Source organism: Alosa sapidissima, chromosome 20 (genome assembly GCF_018492685.1).
Source record: "Alosa sapidissima isolate fAloSap1 chromosome 20, fAloSap1.pri, whole genome shotgun sequence".
In the NCBI taxonomy this organism is placed as follows: Eukaryota; Metazoa; Chordata; class Actinopteri; order Clupeiformes; family Clupeidae; genus Alosa; species Alosa sapidissima.
Window position 1 is genome coordinate 19,134,765 of NC_055976.1, and position 19,983 is coordinate 19,154,747.

At 41.0% G+C, this 19,983-nt stretch overlaps 3 protein-coding genes across 6 annotated transcripts; 2 read left to right on the forward strand and 1 right to left on the reverse strand.

The window, feature by feature from the left end:
* Positions 1 to 683: 683 nt before the first annotated feature.
* Positions 684 to 2,820, forward strand: LOC121694558 (gonadotropin subunit beta-1-like). 2 transcript variants are annotated; one of them, XM_042074751.1, is made up of 4 exons: positions 684 to 695; positions 1,376 to 1,434; positions 1,805 to 2,013; positions 2,387 to 2,820. In XM_042074751.1, exons 3-4 carry the CDS (start codon positions 1,861 to 1,863, stop codon positions 2,636 to 2,638), a joined length of 405 nt encoding a protein of 134 aa, XP_041930685.1. In that variant the 5' UTR covers positions 684 to 695; positions 1,376 to 1,434; positions 1,805 to 1,860; the 3' UTR covers positions 2,639 to 2,820. The 2 variants fall into 2 exon arrangements, with proteins under 2 accessions (XP_041930685.1, XP_041930686.1); XM_042074752.1 differs by having other exon boundaries at positions 686 to 695; positions 1,855 to 2,013.
* Positions 2,821 to 2,975: 155 nt separating this feature from the next.
* Positions 2,976 to 13,174, reverse strand: LOC121694789 (ADP-ribosylation factor-like 14 effector protein). 2 transcript variants are annotated; one of them, XM_042075128.1, is made up of 6 exons: positions 12,993 to 13,174; positions 8,310 to 8,496; positions 8,149 to 8,178; positions 4,501 to 4,614; positions 4,228 to 4,277; positions 2,976 to 3,722 (listed from the first exon to the last, which is right to left on the reverse strand). In XM_042075128.1, the coding sequence occupies exons 1-6, from the start codon at positions 13,061 to 13,063 to the stop codon at positions 3,494 to 3,496; spliced, it is 681 nt and encodes a 226-aa protein (XP_041931062.1). In that variant the 5' UTR covers positions 13,064 to 13,174; the 3' UTR covers positions 2,976 to 3,493. The 2 variants fall into 2 exon arrangements, with proteins under 2 accessions (XP_041931062.1, XP_041931063.1); XM_042075129.1 differs by lacking the exon at positions 8,149 to 8,178.
* A 395-nt stretch (positions 13,175 to 13,569) lies between these two features.
* LOC121694617 (heat shock factor-binding protein 1-like) lies at positions 13,570 to 19,733 on the forward strand. 2 transcript variants are annotated; one of them, XM_042074823.1, is made up of 4 exons: positions 13,570 to 13,783; positions 14,923 to 14,989; positions 16,632 to 16,777; positions 18,150 to 19,733. In XM_042074823.1, the coding sequence occupies exons 1-3, from the start codon at positions 13,739 to 13,741 to the stop codon at positions 16,760 to 16,762; spliced, it is 243 nt and encodes an 80-aa protein (XP_041930757.1). In that variant the 5' UTR covers positions 13,570 to 13,738; the 3' UTR covers positions 16,763 to 16,777; positions 18,150 to 19,733. The 2 variants fall into 2 exon arrangements, with proteins under 2 accessions (XP_041930757.1, XP_041930756.1); XM_042074822.1 differs by having other exon boundaries at positions 13,574 to 13,783; positions 16,632 to 16,764.
* Positions 19,734 to 19,983: the final 250 nt, after the last annotated feature.

The following is a 19,983-nucleotide window of genomic DNA, read 5'->3' on the forward strand; positions in this document are numbered from 1 at the left end:
AAACCTGCAGTCAACAGATTAACTATGCTGACCTGCCAGTTACATCTCATAGTCATAGCCTAAATACTGCATCAGAGATGCACTCACAACTGAGATGAAGTCACAACTGAACTTGTTACAGTAAGTGGTACAAAGTGGTGACAAGTCTCTGGCATTGTCAGTGTAACGCTATGTAATGCTGTAACACTGTTGATCAGCAACTGGATCATCTTCCTGAATCTCAATATTCTAATCACAAGTCAGCACCAGTCAGAGGCTAAACTCATTGTTTTGCACTTTTATGATCTTTTATGATGTCATCACAAGTATTGGTTTTACAAAAAAAATACACACATAAAGTATTTTGATAGAAAATGCAAAGCCATTTTCTTCAACCCAATAATATACAAATTACAAATGTATGTGTATTATGTATGTGTGTGTGTGTGTGTGTGTGTGTGTGTGTGTGTGTGTGTGTGTGTGTGTGTGTGAGTGTGTGTGTGTGAGTGACTACCCAAATGGAAAGCGAGCCCATCATATGCCAGGGCCATTGGGGCTTAATCTGAACCCCCCCCGGCTGCACTGATAGCATCTGCAACAGGAGTGCGTAACGATTCATGAAGTCCAGTGGATTACCCTCCAGCCCTGTGGAGATGTATAGTCGGGTCCATAAAAGCAGGAACTCCCATCCGTAGTGCCACAGGATCAAACAGCCGGTGAGGGTAACATCTACATCTTCATATCTGTATGAATTCATATATCTTCATATCTACATCTTCATATCTGTATGAATTCATATCTACATCTTCATATCTACGTCTTCATATCTGTATTTAGTCTGTATGATAATCTGCCTCTCTGAATGGTCTCTCTCGCTCTGTATTACATAGAGATTATATAGTCAGGTTGTCTGCATTTTATGTCTGATGCCAGTAAGGCTGCACCTGGGGTAAAGCAGCGGGCACTGTCTGTCTGTATGCTGTCTCTTTATGTGGTCTGCAGACATGGTCGTTTTTTGGTGATTGGACTTGATTGTTGATTTGAGGATTTATGTTAAATAGCGCTATGAAGAACACATGCATAATCGGTATATGTGTGATGTGTGTGTGTGTGTCGTGAGCGTTGTTTCTGACTGAATGATTTGCTGCCATGTGATAGGGATTGGAAACAAGTGTGTTTAGACCGGTGTGTTAGGAGTGTGTTGCAAAGGATTGGAAAAGGGTGTGTGTGTTTTGACTGGTGTGCTATGTTAGGAGTGTGTTGTCAGGGATTGTCAGTGACCCGTGAAACCAAAGTGATAGTGTTGCTCTGGTAATCCGCATGATGGAGGTTCTGACTTTTCCCTCTCTCTCTCTCTCTGTCCCTTCCTCCTCATGTCTTCATCCCTCTCTCTCAGGTGATCGCTCATTTAGCTGCATCTACAACTAGTCACTGCACCAGATTCACTAAATTCAGGTCAGGGAATGGTGTTATTATTATTTTGCTCAAATATTGTATTTGTGTATTTGAGAATTGGATATCTGAGGAAGGCCTAAAGACACTTCTGTGAATTAAAATCATTATAACATTTGAAATTAAATGTGAATTAGAATTACAGTAAAAGGATTACAACTTTCAGAACATTTTCACATTACTACAGTAAAGTGAGGCCCTATTGAAAACCTTTTTAATGGCCTTTGAATGCGTTATACTACTTAGGCTATATGAGACAGTTCTTTAGGGTTGAAGGAGAACTGAAATTGGAAGTATTGGTGATATACTGTAACAGATGTGTCATCTGTCTTATCTGTGGTGCAAACCTTAAAACTGCTGTCTAACAATCCAGTGCCCAACGTTGGCCTGAAATCCTCTGTGGAATTTCTGCAACTTCCCCAGTTGAAGATGCACGTGGTTACCATGGTTGCGCTGTGGAGCCTGGTGCGGGCGGTGGTGCCAGAGTGCCAGCTGGTCAACATCAGCATCCCCGTGGAGATGGAAAATGGCCGATGCTGCTACATGGAGACCCAGGGGTGTGCTGGCCTGTGCTCAAACACGGTAACTCTTCCAGAGGTGTATAAGTCCGGCTTCAGAAAGTAAAAGTCCTTTCACATATTGCTTCTACCTGTGCACTTAACCTAGGTGATTTCTCTAATTAGCACTTTCTATTGTTCTGAGGAGTTATACTAATTACACTCACTGACTGAGTGTGTGGCAGGACTACTCTCTGAAGTTGGACAACTCTGGTAACGCCCTGTCGATATCTCACCTGTCAGTCATTTATATATAAATGAACCCAGAGAGCCTTTTTCCAAAAACACATTCACCAATTTATTTTAAAACAAAACTTCTGGTTTGCTCAGGAAGTTCTTCTTTGTGAATGTGAAACACACACTCTTTTATGTTTATTTGTGTGTGTGTGTGTCCACAGGCACCTGTGTACAGGAGTCCCTCAGGGAAGCAAAACGCGGAGGTGAGCTGCCACTTCCAGGAGTGGACCTACGAGACCCGCCGCGTTCCCGAGCAATGCTACTCCGGGTCGGAGCTGCTCCTGCTGACGGTGCCGAAGGCCCTCAGCTGTAAGTGCAGTACCTGCAACACCAACCACTACGACTGCAGCCCCCTCAGCCCCGAGCAGGTGTGCCGTCCCTCCGAACCCCCCCTGCTGCCGCACCACCTATGAGGGCGGGATTGGGACACTGGAGGCACTTCTCCACTCGATTGGTGTGCCACTGCTGATGTCAGCCGTGGAAAGTGTGCCCCCTAGTGGTCATTCAGCATACTGTTGCTGTTCCTAACGCCTAGCAACACTCATTAAAATGTATTGTTATACACACAGCGCAACTGAGTCTGCAGTGTGTTTGTGTGTGATGTTATGACATTTCTCAAGTTCCATCTTGTCTTATGTTGTGAAATGGCGACTTTAAATTGCTCAAAACTCAAAACAGAAGTAGTATGTAGAATGTCCTTAACAAACACTGCTAATGGATAAATGGATGAAGGAGATCAGCACATGATTATTATATAAGAAAATGTGTTTAATTACAAACGAAAATAATACACAAAGGTCTTTGACACAGAAAAAAAACACTGAACATCAATATTCACAACAAGATAGAACCATTCTGAAAACTCAGAAAATGATGGGAAAGAAAATGGGTGGTTAAGAACTTTTGCTTGTTAAGCTTGACATAATCCATTGTTCCAACTCTTCCCACTCCTTTGCAGTCTTTTCTTCCTCGGGTGACCAGCAGCCTGTCCTTTTTGAGAGCCCATTCTTCCTCTTTCTTCCTCTTCCTCCAGCTCTACTTTTCTGTCTCCTCTTGCTCATCTTTGTATTACAGCTGTTTAAAACAGTCATACCCCCACTCACCTCTCCTCCTCAACTGATGGAGTGTGTGTGTGTGTGGCTAGCAGGTGAGCTCCTTCCTCCACTCTCCTGCATCCTCCTCCTCCTCCTATCCCTTCCCCCACCACCAATGGACTGTGTGTGTGTGTGTGTATGTGTGTGTGCGTGCATGTGTGTATGTGTGTGTGGCTAGGAGGCAAACTTGTTGCGGATGATCTCTCCACCCTCCACCTCCACCTGCTCGTAGAGCCACTTTCTGTCGCAGCGGCACTCCACGCCGCACTTGCGCGAGCCACAGTCGGGGCACGGGTAGAAGCAGCCCATGCAGTCGGCGTCCAGGCAGTCGCAGAGGTCGCGTCCGCACGAGATCAGCAGCCCGCGACTGTCGTACACTTTACTCTTCCCCGTCATGGTCTGCCTGCGGACACGCGTGCACACATCAGAGTTACACAGGGCTCATAGCAAGGGAAATATCTGGGTTTGAAGTTCTCCGACATTTCTGGGGCCGTTTTATATACCGTATTTTCCGGACTATAAGTCGCAACGGAGTAGAAGTCACACCAGAAAAAAAATTGTCATGAAGAGGAAAAAAACATATATATAAATATATATACATATATTGCACCCGAGTCGCAGGACCAGCCTAACTATGAAAAAAGTGCAACTTATAGTCTGGAAAATACGGTAATTAGACATTTTCAGATCTGAAAATTGGCCTGGTGCTTTAAGATACGCAGGCCTCAGGCTAGGTGTGAAATTCACTTACCATTAAAAAAGGAGATGTGAGCATGAGAGAGAGACACACAGAGAGAGAGAGACAGAGAAAGAGAGAGAGAGAGAGAGAGAGAGATAGAGAGAGAGAGAGATATGGAGTGGAAAAATAAAAAAATAAGTATGAGTGGACTCATTAGGAGTTACTGTACCTTTCAGCCATCTTTCCCCTCCTCCTCTCCTTCTTGTCCAACATTCTCCCCTGGGAAAAACACAAAAACATAATTTAACACAGAATCACATAAAACAACAGGCATGTGAAGCGAACATCTCTGCGCACACGTGCGTGTGTGTGTGTGTGTGTGTGTACGCCCGCAGATTGAGTGTGTGTAGAGAAAACCGCGTAGTGTGTGTGTGTGTGTGTGTGTGTGTGTACGCCCGCAGATTGAGTGTGTGTAGAGAAAAGCGCGTAGTGTGTGCCTCACTCTGGCATCCCTGCTGGACTGTCGCTTCTCCTGAATGCGAAGTCTGGGTTTGTCCTGTGTCAGGCCTAGTCGGTTCACTTCGCCCGGTTGACCGCGGTTACGGCGCAGCTCGATCTGGACCAGAGGAAGAGAAGTAACAGAGTCAGACTGGAAAAATTAATATAAACCAAAGTCATTTTAGGCAAGTCCCTCCACCCGGCGGCCATCTTTGCAACATACTCTGGGCAGTTATCGGGTAGCTATTTTCCTATTCAATTGAATGGGGAGGCATACAGGAAAGGGTGGGATATGTATAGACCAGGGCTTTCAACCAGAATTATTTCCCCAATTGGTTCGTTCCAAACAGAAACAGTATTTTAACGTTTCCGGTTTTCGGTTAAACCCTAAAATTGACGTTCCTAAACCGGTTAGTATAAAAAAATACATTTCCATGTCAGCTGCGGGATATACAAATAAGTAGGCTGATCATTCGGACTTTTATAAAATTATATTGTTAGTCTCCATAATGTTCCTTAAGTCTCTTGTCCTGTCATCAAACAATGCACTATAGGCTACATTATGTAAGCGGCATAACTGTAATTTTAACATGCATACATTTCTTTCACTTTTATACATGAATTAAGACAAGGAACATTTCTGCCATGTTGCAAAAAACTGAACACATATCCATTATACTTCTTACATAGCTCAATTGGTGCAAATGACAAATAGGGCAGGCTACATAGCGGCCATTGAGAACTTCAATTGACCCAACCTGACCAGGGCCCAATCAGTGCATTTGTTTCTCTTATGTCATCATACAATACAAAACCACTAAGCAAAACAGAAGCATCACTGTAGTTCTTACATCTATCCAAAAGCCTGTGCAACTTGCATAGCAAAATCTGGGCAAATAACTGAAATATGATGGGCTACATAGCTGCCATTGTGAAGATCAATTGGCCAAACCCGGTTAGGGCTCAATCAGTGCATTTTTGTCTCTCTTATGTCATTAGACAATACAAAACCCCAATGGTGTGTACATAGCTGCCATTGTGAATACTGAACTTATAAACAAATGCCCAAAACCTTGTCAGGGCCCTGTATAGCTGGCGGCAAGCTTCTCTATTACATTTCAACCGGAAGTGAACCTTACCAAGTCATATCGCACAGAAATCTTGTCAAAGAACTAAATAAATAATGGTATTAACTGGTTACCATTACTTTAAATAACAGAACGTTTCTGTTCCGGACCATAAAAAAATGTAATGTTTCTGGTTTCGTTTCTGTTCCTAGCAAAGCATCAAAAGTTTACGTTTTTCATTTTAGTTCCGTGAACCAGTTCAAAGCCTTGGCGTAGACAGTGGCCATATTGGCGTAACAAACTAACCCCTTACCCCATACATTTTCACAGAGAATTCTTTGAATGCTGGTTAGGGTTGCAAAATTACAGGAATTTTCAAAGTTGGAAACTTTCCATGGGAATTAACGAGAATATACGGGAATTAGCGGGAATTAATGGGAATAAACTGGGAATTTTTAATATGGCAAGTTAGTCTATAACAGGGAACTTAAATGTAGTGGACAAAACCCCATCTTGCAGCATAATACTAGTTAAAACAACCTGATTTAATGCAATTTCAGACAAATTTCTACCCTGCACATACGTCAATCCCATGCACACAGCAATCAGCATAGGCTACTAGACGTAAAGGAAACCTATGGTGCGTTCATGTGCATGGGGAAAATAGCTTCCCAGTTAAAACGTCATCTCATGTGGGAATAACTGGTGTGAAACTGGGATAAGTTTGCGAACAGAGTTGTCCAGTTATGGGCTTGTCGTCACTTTTGTCCTCATTCAAATTGGTGTACGTCATTTTGCACTGTAATTAAACTGTAATGGGATGATTAATCTGTCTGATTAAGCTTGACAATTTATATATAACTTACATAATCTATAAGGTTTGGTTGGGGTGGTATGTTGTGTCATTTTTTTTTTACTTGTTTTACCATTTTCTGGGATTCTAACTGAACAAACTGATAGTCAGTTAATGTTCCAACCAATCAGATTTTGTTGTTGAGTGGTGTGGTGCATCTTGGGCAGTTCAGTGTTTTCAGTGTTGCTATCTTAGCACGCTAGTAAACCATAGGCAGAGAATGGGATTCCCGTTTGCATGGTAGCTAGCTTTGTATGGTAAGCTAAGCGAAAATATGAACAAACAAATCATATTGGTTATTATCAAACAAAATGTTAATGTTTGTATATGAAAAAGTAGGAATTACCGTAAATTCCCATCATTTTCCTACCGGAAATTTTCCGCTCCTTTGCAACCCTAATGCTGGCGCATCTCCTCGTTAAAAAGTGTCGTGGAAAAATCCACCTCTGAATCCCGTCAGCCAATTGGCACTCTGGAGATTCCGAAATATTGTTGATCTTCATTCACCGTATTGCAGTGAGAATACAGCCCAAACAATGTCCAGACTGAACGGTCAAGTAACAAGGTGAAGATGATGTTACCAGCTGATACCCGCCATGAGATCTGAGCTACTGATGGCTGTGCTCTGCCTTTTATGCTCCTCGGCGCTCGAGAAGCGCCTCCTTCTCGAGGCGTCACCAAAAACGCCTTTCAGCCAATTAGCGTCAACCAGGGCCAATTTTAATGGTGGAAACCATTCCCTGTTTTTATATAAAAAATATGTCGGATATTGTGTGATTCCAGTACTTTTCCAATCTGATGTAATGTGGACTTTTACCCCAGTCTCGTTCTGACCATTTCACAAGAAATGGTCTCCACTCTGCTCATTCAAATAACCCCTGTACAGGCTGGTACAGTATCATCATCTCCCCCTCACTGACTCGCTTCACACATCACCACACCCTCACTGTGTTAGTCTGGGTTTTTCTAGGAAATGTAATACCTACAGTACATGCAGTGATGTTATATCTTTTGAACAGGAAAAAACACCATAAAAGTCTCTGCCTAAACTCTGGTCATGCAGTCGACTTGAAGGGTCTGAAGAACAGGGGCAGTTGTGGCCTACTGGTTAGCACTTCAGAGTTGTAACCGGAGGGATGCCGATTCGAACCCCGCCCAGTAGGAACGGCTGAAGTGCCCTTGAGCAAGGCACCTAACCCCTTACTGCTCCCGAGCGCCGCTGTAGCAGGCAGCTCACTGCGTCGTGATTAGTGTGTGCTTCACCTCACTGTGTTTCACTAATTCACAGATTGGGATAAATGCAGAGACCAAATTTTCCTCATGGGATCAAAAGAGTATATATACTTACTTTAGAACAACAAAACAGCTTCAACGTGACTAGCCCTGGAAGCAAATGTAATTTGCTGCCGCTAGGGTGCGTCTAGATTTCTAGGCTAATTATTAAAGGCAACATCATTCTTTTTTAATTAAACTCGGTGAAAGACAAGCAGCTAACAAATGCTTACAATGTATGGGAAATCCATCAAGGCTGTTGGAAATCAATTCCAGCTGACTATAAAGTTGGTTGAGAGGCTGAGCAAAAGGTCTGCACCTTGACGAATTTAAAATATTAAAAATGTAGATTTATTTACACTTTTTGTTTGCTAACATGAATCCATGTGGGCTATTTCATAATAATAACCACCTACTCAGATATAAATAAAGATAAAGTAAAAAAACATTATCAAAATACATTTGAGAGTTGGTGTGTGCAAACTTTTGACTGGTAGTGTAGGTGGGATCACATGGTAAACAAAAAAGCAAACAACGCAACATATTTTATGCTTTTCAAAGTAGCCAACTTTTGATATGATGCAAAAACTGTATAGTCATGAACATTTTGGCTCACCCTACCTGCTTGTTCGAATTGAAGATGGTTGGAATAGCCTCCTCTCGCAGGAAAGGCTTGCCGTTGTAGTCGCGGAAACAGTCCGGTTGGAAGTGCTCAGAGCAGAGGCAAGAGTTGGTGGTGGGGACGAAGTTCTTGCGGTTGAGACTCCGCACCCACTGTTCGGCCAGCTGAGGCTTACTAATAGGGAACCTGGGGAGAGGAAAGAGGAGGCAACAGAGTACAAAATGCTGAGGCAATCACTTACAGAAAGGGCAGTGTGTGTGTGTGTGTGCACCCTAAGTACATTTTCCACTGCCTGACAGACAAAGGCTCACAGGCTTGAATGAACCCTGAACGCAACTGATTTCTTGTTGTTTAACCCACATTTCGGCAAGTTGCACCCTATTAATTACACTTATACATAACCATAACTACTGCTCTTTATACTGTTTTTATTGCACATTGTTTTTTTATACTCCTATAATGTTACTGTTACTACACTGGACATGTCTGTGCATACTGTACATATCTGTCTACGGTTCATACTGAATATCCATTTATTCTGTTTTTATAATATTACTGTTAATACACTGCATATTCTAGATATTATTTTTACTACTCTTATAATGTTACTGCTACTACACTGCACATATCTGTGTTGTTCATACACTGTTCTTACTGCATATCCATATATATTCTGCTCTTACAAGGATACTGCTAAAACATTTCACATATTTATATTTAATTTATATTACGGCTGAAACGATTACTCAAGTAACTCAAATAATTAAATTACAAAAAATGATCCGAGGCAAATTCTCTGCCTCAAGGTTTCGTTTAATTCCCATCACTTGCATTATGTGGTCTTCTCAGCTCAGGGATTATTGTTATACATGGACTGTTATTACTGACGCGCACACCACTTTCAGAATTAAGTTGTCGTGATCATAGATATTAGAAAGCTAGATACCACATTGTCCGTCGAGTTCAATTACTGCAGGTGGCATACGTGAACAGGTCGCCATATTGTTGGGGGCAAACACCTTACTGTCTATGGGCAACACTTGCCAGATAGAGACACCTGTCTGATATCCAATCAGAGACACCCGTTTCTCCAATGGTCTACAGTGATCGTTGCCCTCACCAATATGGCAGCGCTATTTACGTACGTTCTGGAGCCCAATGCAGTATCTGGCTTTCTAATATCTATGGGCACGATGACAGAGAGCCAAGCAACTGTCCTTACAGTTTTTTTTCAGTCGCTAACAAGCGTCCAACCAGTAGTCACATTTTCAAAACTCTATACAATTAACACAGCATCGGTCTTTTGTGGCCATACCATTCACACATTTCATGTCATTTGCACACGATATGCAGTCAGTGAACACATTTCCACAATGCTTACATTTTCTTAACAGACAAGCTATACCTCCCAACAAAATTATGGATTGTTTTCGCAGTATTTACGAATGTTAACACAACATCCCACAATAGTAAAAACAATATTCCAAACCATAGATACAGTATAAAAACCTGCTTCTACAATGATATCAGTTCAAAAACAATATATCTCAGCTGATAATAAACAAACAATTCAATAATTGACACACAACTGATTCATGTTGGGTAAATTGGGCCAACCACAGCTGATTCCAGTCTGGCTTAGACTCAGTGGCAGGGGTTATTTTGTTCTATTACACTGACACAGTAAAATTACAGTGTTTCCCATACATTGACTAATCTGTGGCGGGGCGCCATGATATCAAAATCGACCGCCACAGATTAATATTCTATGTTTAATTTAATTTAAATTAAATATAAGATCAAATCCTTGCGTTGCCATTGAGCTGCGCTTTTTACGCACGCAGCCTTTCCTTAGCCCGCCCCGCTCTTTCTCGTAGTCTGCTGCCCCTCCTCTGCATGCACATTTAACAAAGTATTCACGATTGTTGAAGGATTGTTGTTGCCACATAGAAGCATTGCATAGAAGAAGTCTGGCTAAATTGCTATTAAATCTGCTTAGCATCGTGACCATGCTGCGCAAATTTGTTCAAAACTGCTGAACTCTGCTAAGGTCTTATCACAACATAGTAGGCTACATTGAAGAGACTAAACTAAGTTAAGTTATGCAATCAAGCAGTATCTCAAAGGCAACGTTAGAATACTGTTTGGATGTCGAGTTTAGCATGCTTAGGAAAATCCCGATGTAAATGGAAAAGTGTTTTCCAAAATTCAAAAGTGCTTGTCCCAAGGAGAAGTACGAACCTTTATTTTAACTATGTAGAAAACGTTATGAATTGCATCCACACATCAGCAGCGTTTTAACTGTTACTCGTCTTAAAGTGACAGGCACTCAATTAGACCTATACACTACCAAGACGATCTTAGTCAGCTACCGCCACAAATTGAAACAGAAAAAGACAAACACTGTAATGTCTGGACAAGTAAGAATAAGGGCAAGGGGAGCAGGCCCAGTAAGAGATGCAGTGAGAGGTGCAGGGCCAGGGAGAAGAGCAGGCCCAAGGAGAGGGCAAGGTAGAGGTGTAAGAATGCGTGGTGGTGGCATTCCATTTGGCTGCAAGAACTGTTGTCAGTGATGAAATTTGTGCCACTATCATTGACCATGTAATCAATGCGATGTTGATGAAAACATGTGGCCTACTGTAACCCTGAAAATAGCAGAGAATAGATACAGTAATTTTGTGCGTTTTTTTTTAGCCCCCCCCCCCCCTAATTATCTGGGTTTTTTGCTGTTGTTTTTTTGTTCAGAATGCTTGTGTGTTTCATGGATATTTTGTTTACTGTGAGCATTGCAATACTGCAAAACTGTTTCTGTTTTGACGATTGTTTTCGTCACTTACCAAGGCACTCGCAATTTTGTCCAAACACCGCAACTTTTTCGCAAATTTGACCAATCATCGTAGTTTCACCGTGAAATTTCACCTACCACAACAGTCCCTCGCGCAGAATATTGAGCCAGATGGCACACTTACTTCTGCACATGACACCAAAGACTGCGTGTTCGTTCCTCTGCAGTTTTGATGACAATAAATAGACTAACGTTAATGATCTGCTTACTTGCATCTCTCAACCTGGTGTTGCTAACCTACCTAGGCTATGAAAGTAAGTTAATTAAGGCCTACTTGGTTTACTGACATTTGAATAGGCTATGCAACCCATTGGCAAACGTTTACCTGGATATGTCCTTTTAGCTTATGTCATGTTTGCTAGCTTGTGGGCTTAGTTTGAGTAGTGCTACCAAAATCATAGAAATTAATAAAATTGCAAGACATTTACCTCTTCTATGATCCAAGAATGATTTCATTTCATTTTTTTTTTACATTTATTTTAACTAATGACATAAGACATTCCTAATTGCATCCACATATCGTAATGCACTATGCAAAAAGTGATTTACACTCGTAGCCGAACACAGTGAGATGCAAGCCTTCCAATCCACTCAGAAATGTAATTAGGCTACTCTTCTTAAAGGGGCAGGCAGTCAATTAGACGTACACCACCAATGTAATGACATTAAACAGAAGTGTAGTCAAATAGTTTAAATCAATATGAAATTACTAGATACTTACTTGGCTATTAGTAATTATGCAGGCCACAGACTATGAATTATTAAAGATATGAACTTTTGAATTACAAAATATATGAATGTATTGAAACTGATTGTATATGACATGATGCCATCTCTTTAGGTGACTGTCTTTTTTGGACAGTTCTACGAAAGGTTATACTGCTTTGTGAATTACCTCAGTCAAAGCATTTTCACAAATAAAGTAGGCCTACTTTGATTTTCGGTAATCCTTACTGTTTACCTTTGATGATACTTTTTTAATAAGCATCAACATTATCAGTGTGATTTTGGTCTTACTAACCTTAACTATTTTTGCAATTTTCACTTCCTCATGCAATTTCTCCACAAGAAACAGCTAAAAACACGGCAACTTCGAAGGTGCCAAATGTTGAGTTACTCCAGTCTAGATTTTCTGACGTTAATCACTCCTATGATAGCCTATATTGCTAATGTCTATCCAAAGTAAGGTGCCTGTTTTGAAGTTAAGTGGTCAAATCAACCAAAACGATATTGTTTGCACCTCAAGTGATCTATGACGAAACGTAAGCTTGTGTGAAGGAATTGCCACCACCTGGATCATTTTGGAAATGCTAGCTTCCAAAACGTATGAGTTGATGAGTTAAAGTTAATGTTAAATGTCACTAAATTCACCCTACCTTGTTAGATGCAAAGTTCACCCTTTCATTTGTCATGTAAAGGCCGCTTTTCAAATATGTCGTTACCTGCTCTTGCCTATGCTTAAGAAAGTCAGTGCGGTTAAATGAATGTACAACTAAAGTGTCTCTTCCAAAAAAGGTGCATGGCTTGGTGACCAATGTATTAGTTTGAGGCAACATTTGCCTATTTTCTGAATTCACAAATCAGGACAACCGAAACCAACCACTGTCCACATTCTTGTGTCCCTTGCATAACTTTTTATAGCCGGCATACTTACGACTATTCAACTGAAAACTAACTTTATCGATGTAGACATGACGTTAGCTTGTAAGTCTACATTAACAGAATTACATTTCTATCCAGGTAACGTGCCCGCCACACAAAACTTGCTAGCTCACTAGCCAGATAGCTAACTGAGTAACTCCTCATTGCCCACAAAGTAAATACAATATATTCTTACCGATAAAAACGAATTTCCGAGCCTTTTATAAAACGATTCGTGCATCCCCCTGCAGAGCAAACGATCGGCATGATGAACGATACAAATTGCACATACAGAATTCAAACGAATTGCGCTAATTCGGAGGATACATCTGACTTTTTAGCCACCAACCAACCAACCCGTTGAGTACGAGAACAGGAGATTGCGTCACCGGAGAGGCGCTCATTGGCTGATTATGTGGCACTGCTGTAGTCGCACCACTAGGTGGAGATGTTTCTTTATTGATGGCAGAGCTCTCTGATGTGTGGTACCGGTGGTACTGTTACGTTGGGCTTCCCTTTCCCCTTTGGCGCATAAATCCATAAATCAGGAGTGAAATATCATATGAACATCATATGAAGTAAATCTCGGTCAACGACATGTAACAGTCGGTGTTGATTTTGATCATCTACGTTAATGCATAAATTCGAACTTTCCGATTTCACGTTTTACTACACACTGCGATGTAATAACATTCCTACACCATTGGTGGCGCAACACAAAAACCTATATGACACCTCGTCTTCCAACCACTTGCTAACTAAAGAAGAAGTTATGACGTTGCCTGAAAAATACGTTATCTAGCATCACATTGGTTGGCTGGCAGGCAGTCTGGAAGGAACAGTGAAATTGGAGCAAGGTAGCAACATCATCTTTGAGGAAAATACGGTTTCACAGGTGTGGCGGAACCAACTCAAACAAGCAGCGACCCAAACAAGCCCATAATGTCAGAACCGGACCCGAAATCTGTTCAAGATATGACCGCTGTGGTAAGTGAATCAGCTAACGTATCGTTTATAGCTGACGTTAACGATAGCCAAGCTAATGCCACCCTACTCAGTTTGAATAGCACTAGATAATCACTGGCGGAACATTAGAATTGTATTCCCAAGTCAATTTCAATATATCGCTCACAACTACACTGATGTACATCTGTGAAAAGCAGAATTGCTCTGATAGCTAACTAACTATAATGTGGTTGCAATGTAACCTACTTTGGAATGATTGCTTGGTAGCAAGGCAGTTAGCTAGCTAGGACCCTAGGTAGTTAATTAAAACGGTATAACGTTAGATTCTAGAGGGCGTTCTAAGCCACATTACTGAACTAAGGAAAGCGTCGAATTCATCAGTCGTTCTTTAGGCTACCACTACATCTGGCAATCTGGTGTCGTTAACGTTAACGTTGTAGGACAAACAGCGCTGTTTGTAACTAGCTCACGGTAGCTGTAATGAATTAACTATCGATAATAGTGCACAAATGTATAAGTTGAAGTTTCCTACACAGCTAACGTCATATTGTAACTGTAGAGGTAAAGTCTTATAACGTTAACATTAATGCTTAGTTTGTTCCGTTGAAAAGTAGAGTCTGGAAAGGACTAGAACTACCCTGGTTTGTGTGCTAATAGTTAACGTTAAATTACTTTGCTTTGAACTAAAAATAATGTGATGCCATATAATGTGCACAATAACTTAGATAACGTTACGTCCAGCACGGTTTGCTAGCAACATTGAATGTTTTTTGCTGTTAACCTTACTGATGGAGATTGCTTTGGAAGGACTAGCCTGTCGTCTGACTGTCTCAAATCCTATGCAATTTCTCAAGCTACGCTAATCTTAGCACAGCACAGTTTCCATGGTTTCTGTTTGGCTAAGGCGTGGGAGGCAACTAAGTAATTTTGCTCCTCGGTGCTACGGCATGGTGAACCGTACGCCCACCTGGTTCAGTCTATTTTTTTCAGTGTTACGCTAGAGGCTGCTTAGAACGTGCCCGCCCACATGAACGATAGAGATGTGTTATAATATCTTGAAGATTAGATACGTTCTTACATATTTCCATTGCTTTTAACCTCTAAAGAATAAACAGTAATAATGGTTTTATACATTTCCTTTTCCACTATTTTTTTTTTAGGTCCAGACCCTACTTCAGCAAATGCAGGACAAGTTTCAGACCATGTCAGACCAGATAATTGGCAGGAATATCCTTGTTATGCAGACCATGGTGGTGTGAATGTGGCATTATGTTAAGAGTATGTGTGGGCGATAAGCAGTGTTGAAGCACACTGCAGTTGGTGGTCATGGTTAAAACGTGTTCTGTGAATCTCCATGATAATAACCTTGTGACACTGGAACATTTTAATTGACATTGAAAAAGACAAGCTGTAGTTAGTGTTTCACTCTTAAGTGAGATTGTGTGCTGTACCTACGTAGAGCTGATGCCCATACCGGAGAGCTCTAGAATCTTTGGTTTTTACCTAGATCACCTTCCATGAAGGGTCATCAGGTACATCTCCAACCCTCACCTTAATACCAGTGTCTCTCAGTTATTATAGTTGCCTTCATAAAGGTTGTGTATATTGAATGGTTATCATCGTAAGGGGTGTGTATTGTGTGGTTATCATCATATAGTAGGGCTGCAGCTATCGATTCTTTTTGTAATCGATTAATCTAGCACTTTATCGATCAATTAATCGATTAATCTGATATTTTTCTTTTTGCATTTTTAAACAACCAAAACAAATAATGCATAACGAAAATGACATGGCTGAAAAATGATCAAGCAATTGGCACAGAGGAATTTATTCTAACTCCAACATCAGGCTACAAAACTAAGCCCATTTATTGCAATTTACCCATTTAGTGTTTATAAGTGCCAGTGCCAACAATTAAATAATGTTCAAAATGCTCTCTGTAAAATTGCAGCCTCTTGTGCATGACTTAGTATGGACAGCTTTGTTCGCCCAGCTATGTTGTGAAGTGCTCGGAGGGAGAAGAGGTAAAGCAATTTAATGTATTAATATGCACAACAAGTTTCATGATGTAATCTAGACCTGACATCAAAGTAAATATCTGTTTTATGTAGATTTCTACACCTGCCGCATTTACAATTAGGCTACTAAAAAATAACCTACCATTAGGCTACTAACAAATAATTTTACTATTAGGCTACTAAAAAATAATTTCTGGGGTGAGCCTATTTGCTATGGTAACCTAGCAACCTGTGTGTGTGTGTGCACGTGTGCGGTGCGTGAGGGAAGATGAGGGTGCATGCATGTGTGTATAAGGTGTTCTTTTTTAGGCATACTGTCTTGCAATTGAACGTGAATAAGTTTACTACTTAAAAACATCAAAGCTAAACATTATATCACGACATCGCTACAAATATAGTATGTGATTAAAATCAGCCAACATCAATGTAGGCTATAGGCTACGTAGATGATCGATAGGCTAGATAGATTGATAGATGGTCTACTTTATTGAAGCTTGGTGAAACAGCATGGAGTGGATGTTTTCGGTTCAGATGCTTGTTCTTTTCCTTTTTGAGTATGTAATGATCCCAAAACTTTACTTGAAAACTTGAAATTAATGAGTAAAGACATTTTCAATCTGTTCCTAGAGGCTTTCCGGTTGAAACGTTCCAAACCAATGCAGATACTTTGAAGTGAAATGAATCAGATTTAGCATAATGCTCTACAAAATATTTGTCCTCAAGTTACCATTAGCTCACTGTTGTTTTCCGTGCTACCGGAAATGCCTTAGGAGTGGACATGTTTGTTTCTGAAGTTGATGGGGTCAATAGATGCATGTCGACTAGAGTGTGTTGCACTTAACTGGAGTCACTCGATGAAATGAGCACCCGCATCGACGACCTGGAGAAGAACATTGCTGACCTCATGACCCAGGCGGGGGTGGAGGAGGGCGAAGGTGGGGAAACCAAGCCCACAGAAGGTTCCGCTCAGGGGTCGGAGTAAAGGTGAGAGCCAAAGGTGAACTTTTAAACTCCCAAAAGAAGACTCACTCACTCACACTAACATTTTGTACACAAATAAATGGAACCGCTTCAGGTGCGCAAATATTCGTTCTAAAGAGCGCATCACAATTGAAACTTCATCCAGGCAGTGGTGTAATGATGTTTTGTTATAGTCCCGCAGTGCACAGCGCTACAACGCCTGATTACCCATGGGCACGGAGCTGAGCTGCAGAGACTGTGTGGGTGTAGCTGTCTGTCTGTCTCACCATCAGCTGTGCCATTGTGTTGGGTTAGGCATGATGAGACGTGCTCGGTTGCTCTCAGCTTTACGCTACTGTTCCCACTCACTGTCCAGGCTTAGCCTGGTGGCCTTTGGGTGTCGGCACGCCCTGACCGCTCACAGCCTGCTCAAGCCGTGGTTGCCAAGGTTTCCATACACATCTGATGGTAGAGTTTCTGGACCGGATCCAATTGGTGACTTTTGGCTTTAAGCCATTAGGGGCAGTCTTTTGTGATGGTCCATGGTTGCCATGGGTACTGAGGGTTTTGTGTTTGTAAAGATTCTCATTCCCCCCTGGCTGGATCCACTGACAAATGATTACGTCCAGTTTTTTTTTTGTGTGTCATCAAGCCGGCAACTAGACTGGTGACAGATCAACCAGAAAGCCCTATGTGTGTAAGCACAGCCCTATAATGAAGTCATGGGCTTATGCTGAAATAGAGGCTCATTTAGACTCTTGTTTTAAATTTCCACACTGACATTTTTACCATTTGAGATGTCTCTGTTGTATGGAAAAAGGGCCTCAGTCTTGTAGTGTCTAGGCCGGTCTTGCAGGTTCTTCATTAGTCTGTGTGGAACTTGAAGGTTACTTTGAGGTGACCTCATCTATATTTACGCATGTGTTATGTATGTATGTTTAGCATTATATAAGGATGCTTTATGTAATGCAATCTTTGCCTCAGTACATACGTTATTTATATCAGAAGCTGAAGGCTGGGTACCAGTAGGTTACATACGCTTTACCTGGTATTGTTCTCTTCCGTTCTGATATTCTGTGATTTCAAAAAAGCCCACAATCTTATTGGTACTGTGAAACTCGGGGCACTTTGGGGTGTTGTGGTGGGGTAGTTGAAGACTGATTCAAATAGCTTATGTAGAAGACATAAATTGGTAAGGATAATCAAAGGGCTCTTTAAACTTAACCATATAAAAACAGACAAGTACTGAGGTTGAGGATGTTAAATTGGTTAGGATTCAAACTGCATTTTCAGACAGATGCTCTTGAGTGGAATAACTAGTGTCCTTCTTGTAAGCAGTGATTAATACATTTTGTTGTCTCACTCTCTCTCTGTGTGTGTGTGTGTGTGTGTGTGTACTCATCCAACAGGATACTCAGTACTGCATCGATGAAGACATTTTAGAGAAGTTGAGATTCTTTTTTTTATTCTTATTCAAGGATGCTCAAGGATTTTTTTTTTTTTCCCTTTCTGTCATCATTGTGATTTAATTATGACTTACTGTGTATAAGGTCTTTTATACAGTATCATGTTATTCTAACTATAAATATTGTGGGAAATTGTGGTCAAATATATAATTTATGTTTGTTAACCTTAAACGTGTACAGTAAGTCATCAGACACGAATACCAGTTACACCTGCCAAATAGACATGGCGACCCCAAACAAGAGATGCAAAGTTCTTTTCCTACGTCACGTTTTCTACGACATTTTAAGTTTTTGAGACTTTCAGATGTATTTGCCCCGTTTTTCTAGGCTCCACCTTCTCATTCGTTCAGTCGCTCATCACAGATGCAGGTTGTATGTGAGGTAACGCGTCACAATCATCAGAATTCATCTTAAGAAACGAGGACTGAGTTTCGCTGAAATATTGTATATAAGTACTGTGGCCATTGTAATCAAGGAGAAAAATATTTTTTAAAATGGTGACAACAGTTGTGGTACCAATTTATTTATTTTACTCTGCAAACACAAAAAAGATGACCGGTCTTATTTTGAATTAATTAATTTAACCCAGTAAGCTAACATAAATAACACCACACAGTACATACTACTTGTAGTCACTGGTTTAAAATGGGCGCCCTTAACAGTGGTCATAGTACAGCACGTTTGGGGAAACCCAGTCCAGCTTTTATCATAGTTCAGACTCAATCTGAACTCATCCCTGTTCGTTTGCACTGATGAGCACAGGTTGGGGTTTAAAGGGGGTGTTCAGAGGGTATAGTACAAAATGAGATGAGGGGTATGTTGATCCTAATGCATGGGGTGTGTGTGCTCAGATTTGCCAAGCAGAGGCAACAGTTTGTGGCAACTGCCTTGTTGCTTGCCATATTACAGTTTAAAGAACTCTACTGATAATTTGTACCCCAAAACATTCAAATGTAAAGATCAAAGAAAGAAAAAAGGAACATTTTCCACTATTTGGGAAAATTAAGCACACTTTGGGCTTTAGGCTCAGTATACCATTAGTCTTCCTTTGTAGTATACCCCAGGTGGGGTGGGAAAGGTTGGGGTATAGGGGGTTAAACTGCAAATAAATTTGGTGCTACGCCCTTACACACAGGGCTCTTGGGGCGCATAAAAAAGTATAAAAAGTGCACTGCAACCTTTAATGCTGGGGTGCGCTGCTGCTGAAGAGTCACTATGATCGAGTGTGCACCAATGTTGCACTGAACTGCAGTGAAGATTACATGTTTATTTATTTTAATTTGATTATATTTGATTTATTAGAGATGCTGTTTGTTACTGTGTATTTTTTTTTGTTTTTGTTTTTTGGGGTGGGGGGGGGGGGGGGTGATTCTTTATCATTAATAAGATACCGACATATATGCTTCTTGACTTGTAACACATTTGTCTTGAACTCAATTGGACACAGTAAATATAAGTTTTTGCTCAAAACTGTGTTGTGTGGTGGTGTACCATTGCTAAAAAAAAAATAAACGATTTGCTATTTCACTTACTAGTACGGCTGTTTCTGTCTGAATAACAGATTGTCTGTGGTCATAAATGGGTATAGCTTCCCATGAATGAAGGCTTACTTTAGAATAGCCCTGTGCGATCATTCTGGGGCCCCAACCCTGATCTGAACAATTTCCTGTAGCTCAGTGGTTACTAAATGTTTCAAACACAATCTCTCCCCTAAACCCTACATATTAGTCGTAAGTGATCAAGCTTGCGCCTGTGACCTATAATTAAATCACAAAAA

Coding starts and splice junctions, on each gene's coding strand:
- LOC121694558 (XM_042074751.1), top strand. CDS start 1,861: ATGCACGTGGTTACCATGGTTGCGCTGTGGAGCCTGGTGCGGGCGGTG. Junction 2,014..2,386: donor CTGGCCTGTGCTCAAACACG/GTAACTCTTCCA, acceptor GTGTGTCCACAG/GCACCTGTGTACAGGAGTCC.
- LOC121694789 (XM_042075128.1), bottom strand. CDS start 13,063: ATGCCGATCGTTTGCTCTGCAGGGGGATGCACGAATCGTTTTATAAAA. Junction 8,497..12,992: donor TCGGAAATTCGTTTTTATCG/GTAAGAATATAT, acceptor TCCTCTCCCCAG/GTTCCCTATTAGTAAGCCTC. Junction 4,278..4,500: donor AGTCCAGCAGGGATGCCAGA/GTGAGGCACACA, acceptor TGTTTTTCCCAG/GGGAGAATGTTGGACAAGAA.
- LOC121694617 (XM_042074823.1), top strand. CDS start 13,739: ATGTCAGAACCGGACCCGAAATCTGTTCAAGATATGACCGCTGTG. Junction 13,784..14,922: donor TTCAAGATATGACCGCTGTG/GTAAGTGAATCA, acceptor TTTTTTTTTTAG/GTCCAGACCCTACTTCAGCA. Junction 14,990..16,631: donor AGACCAGATAATTGGCAGGA/ATATCCTTGTTA, acceptor AACTGGAGTCAC/TCGATGAAATGAGCACCCGC.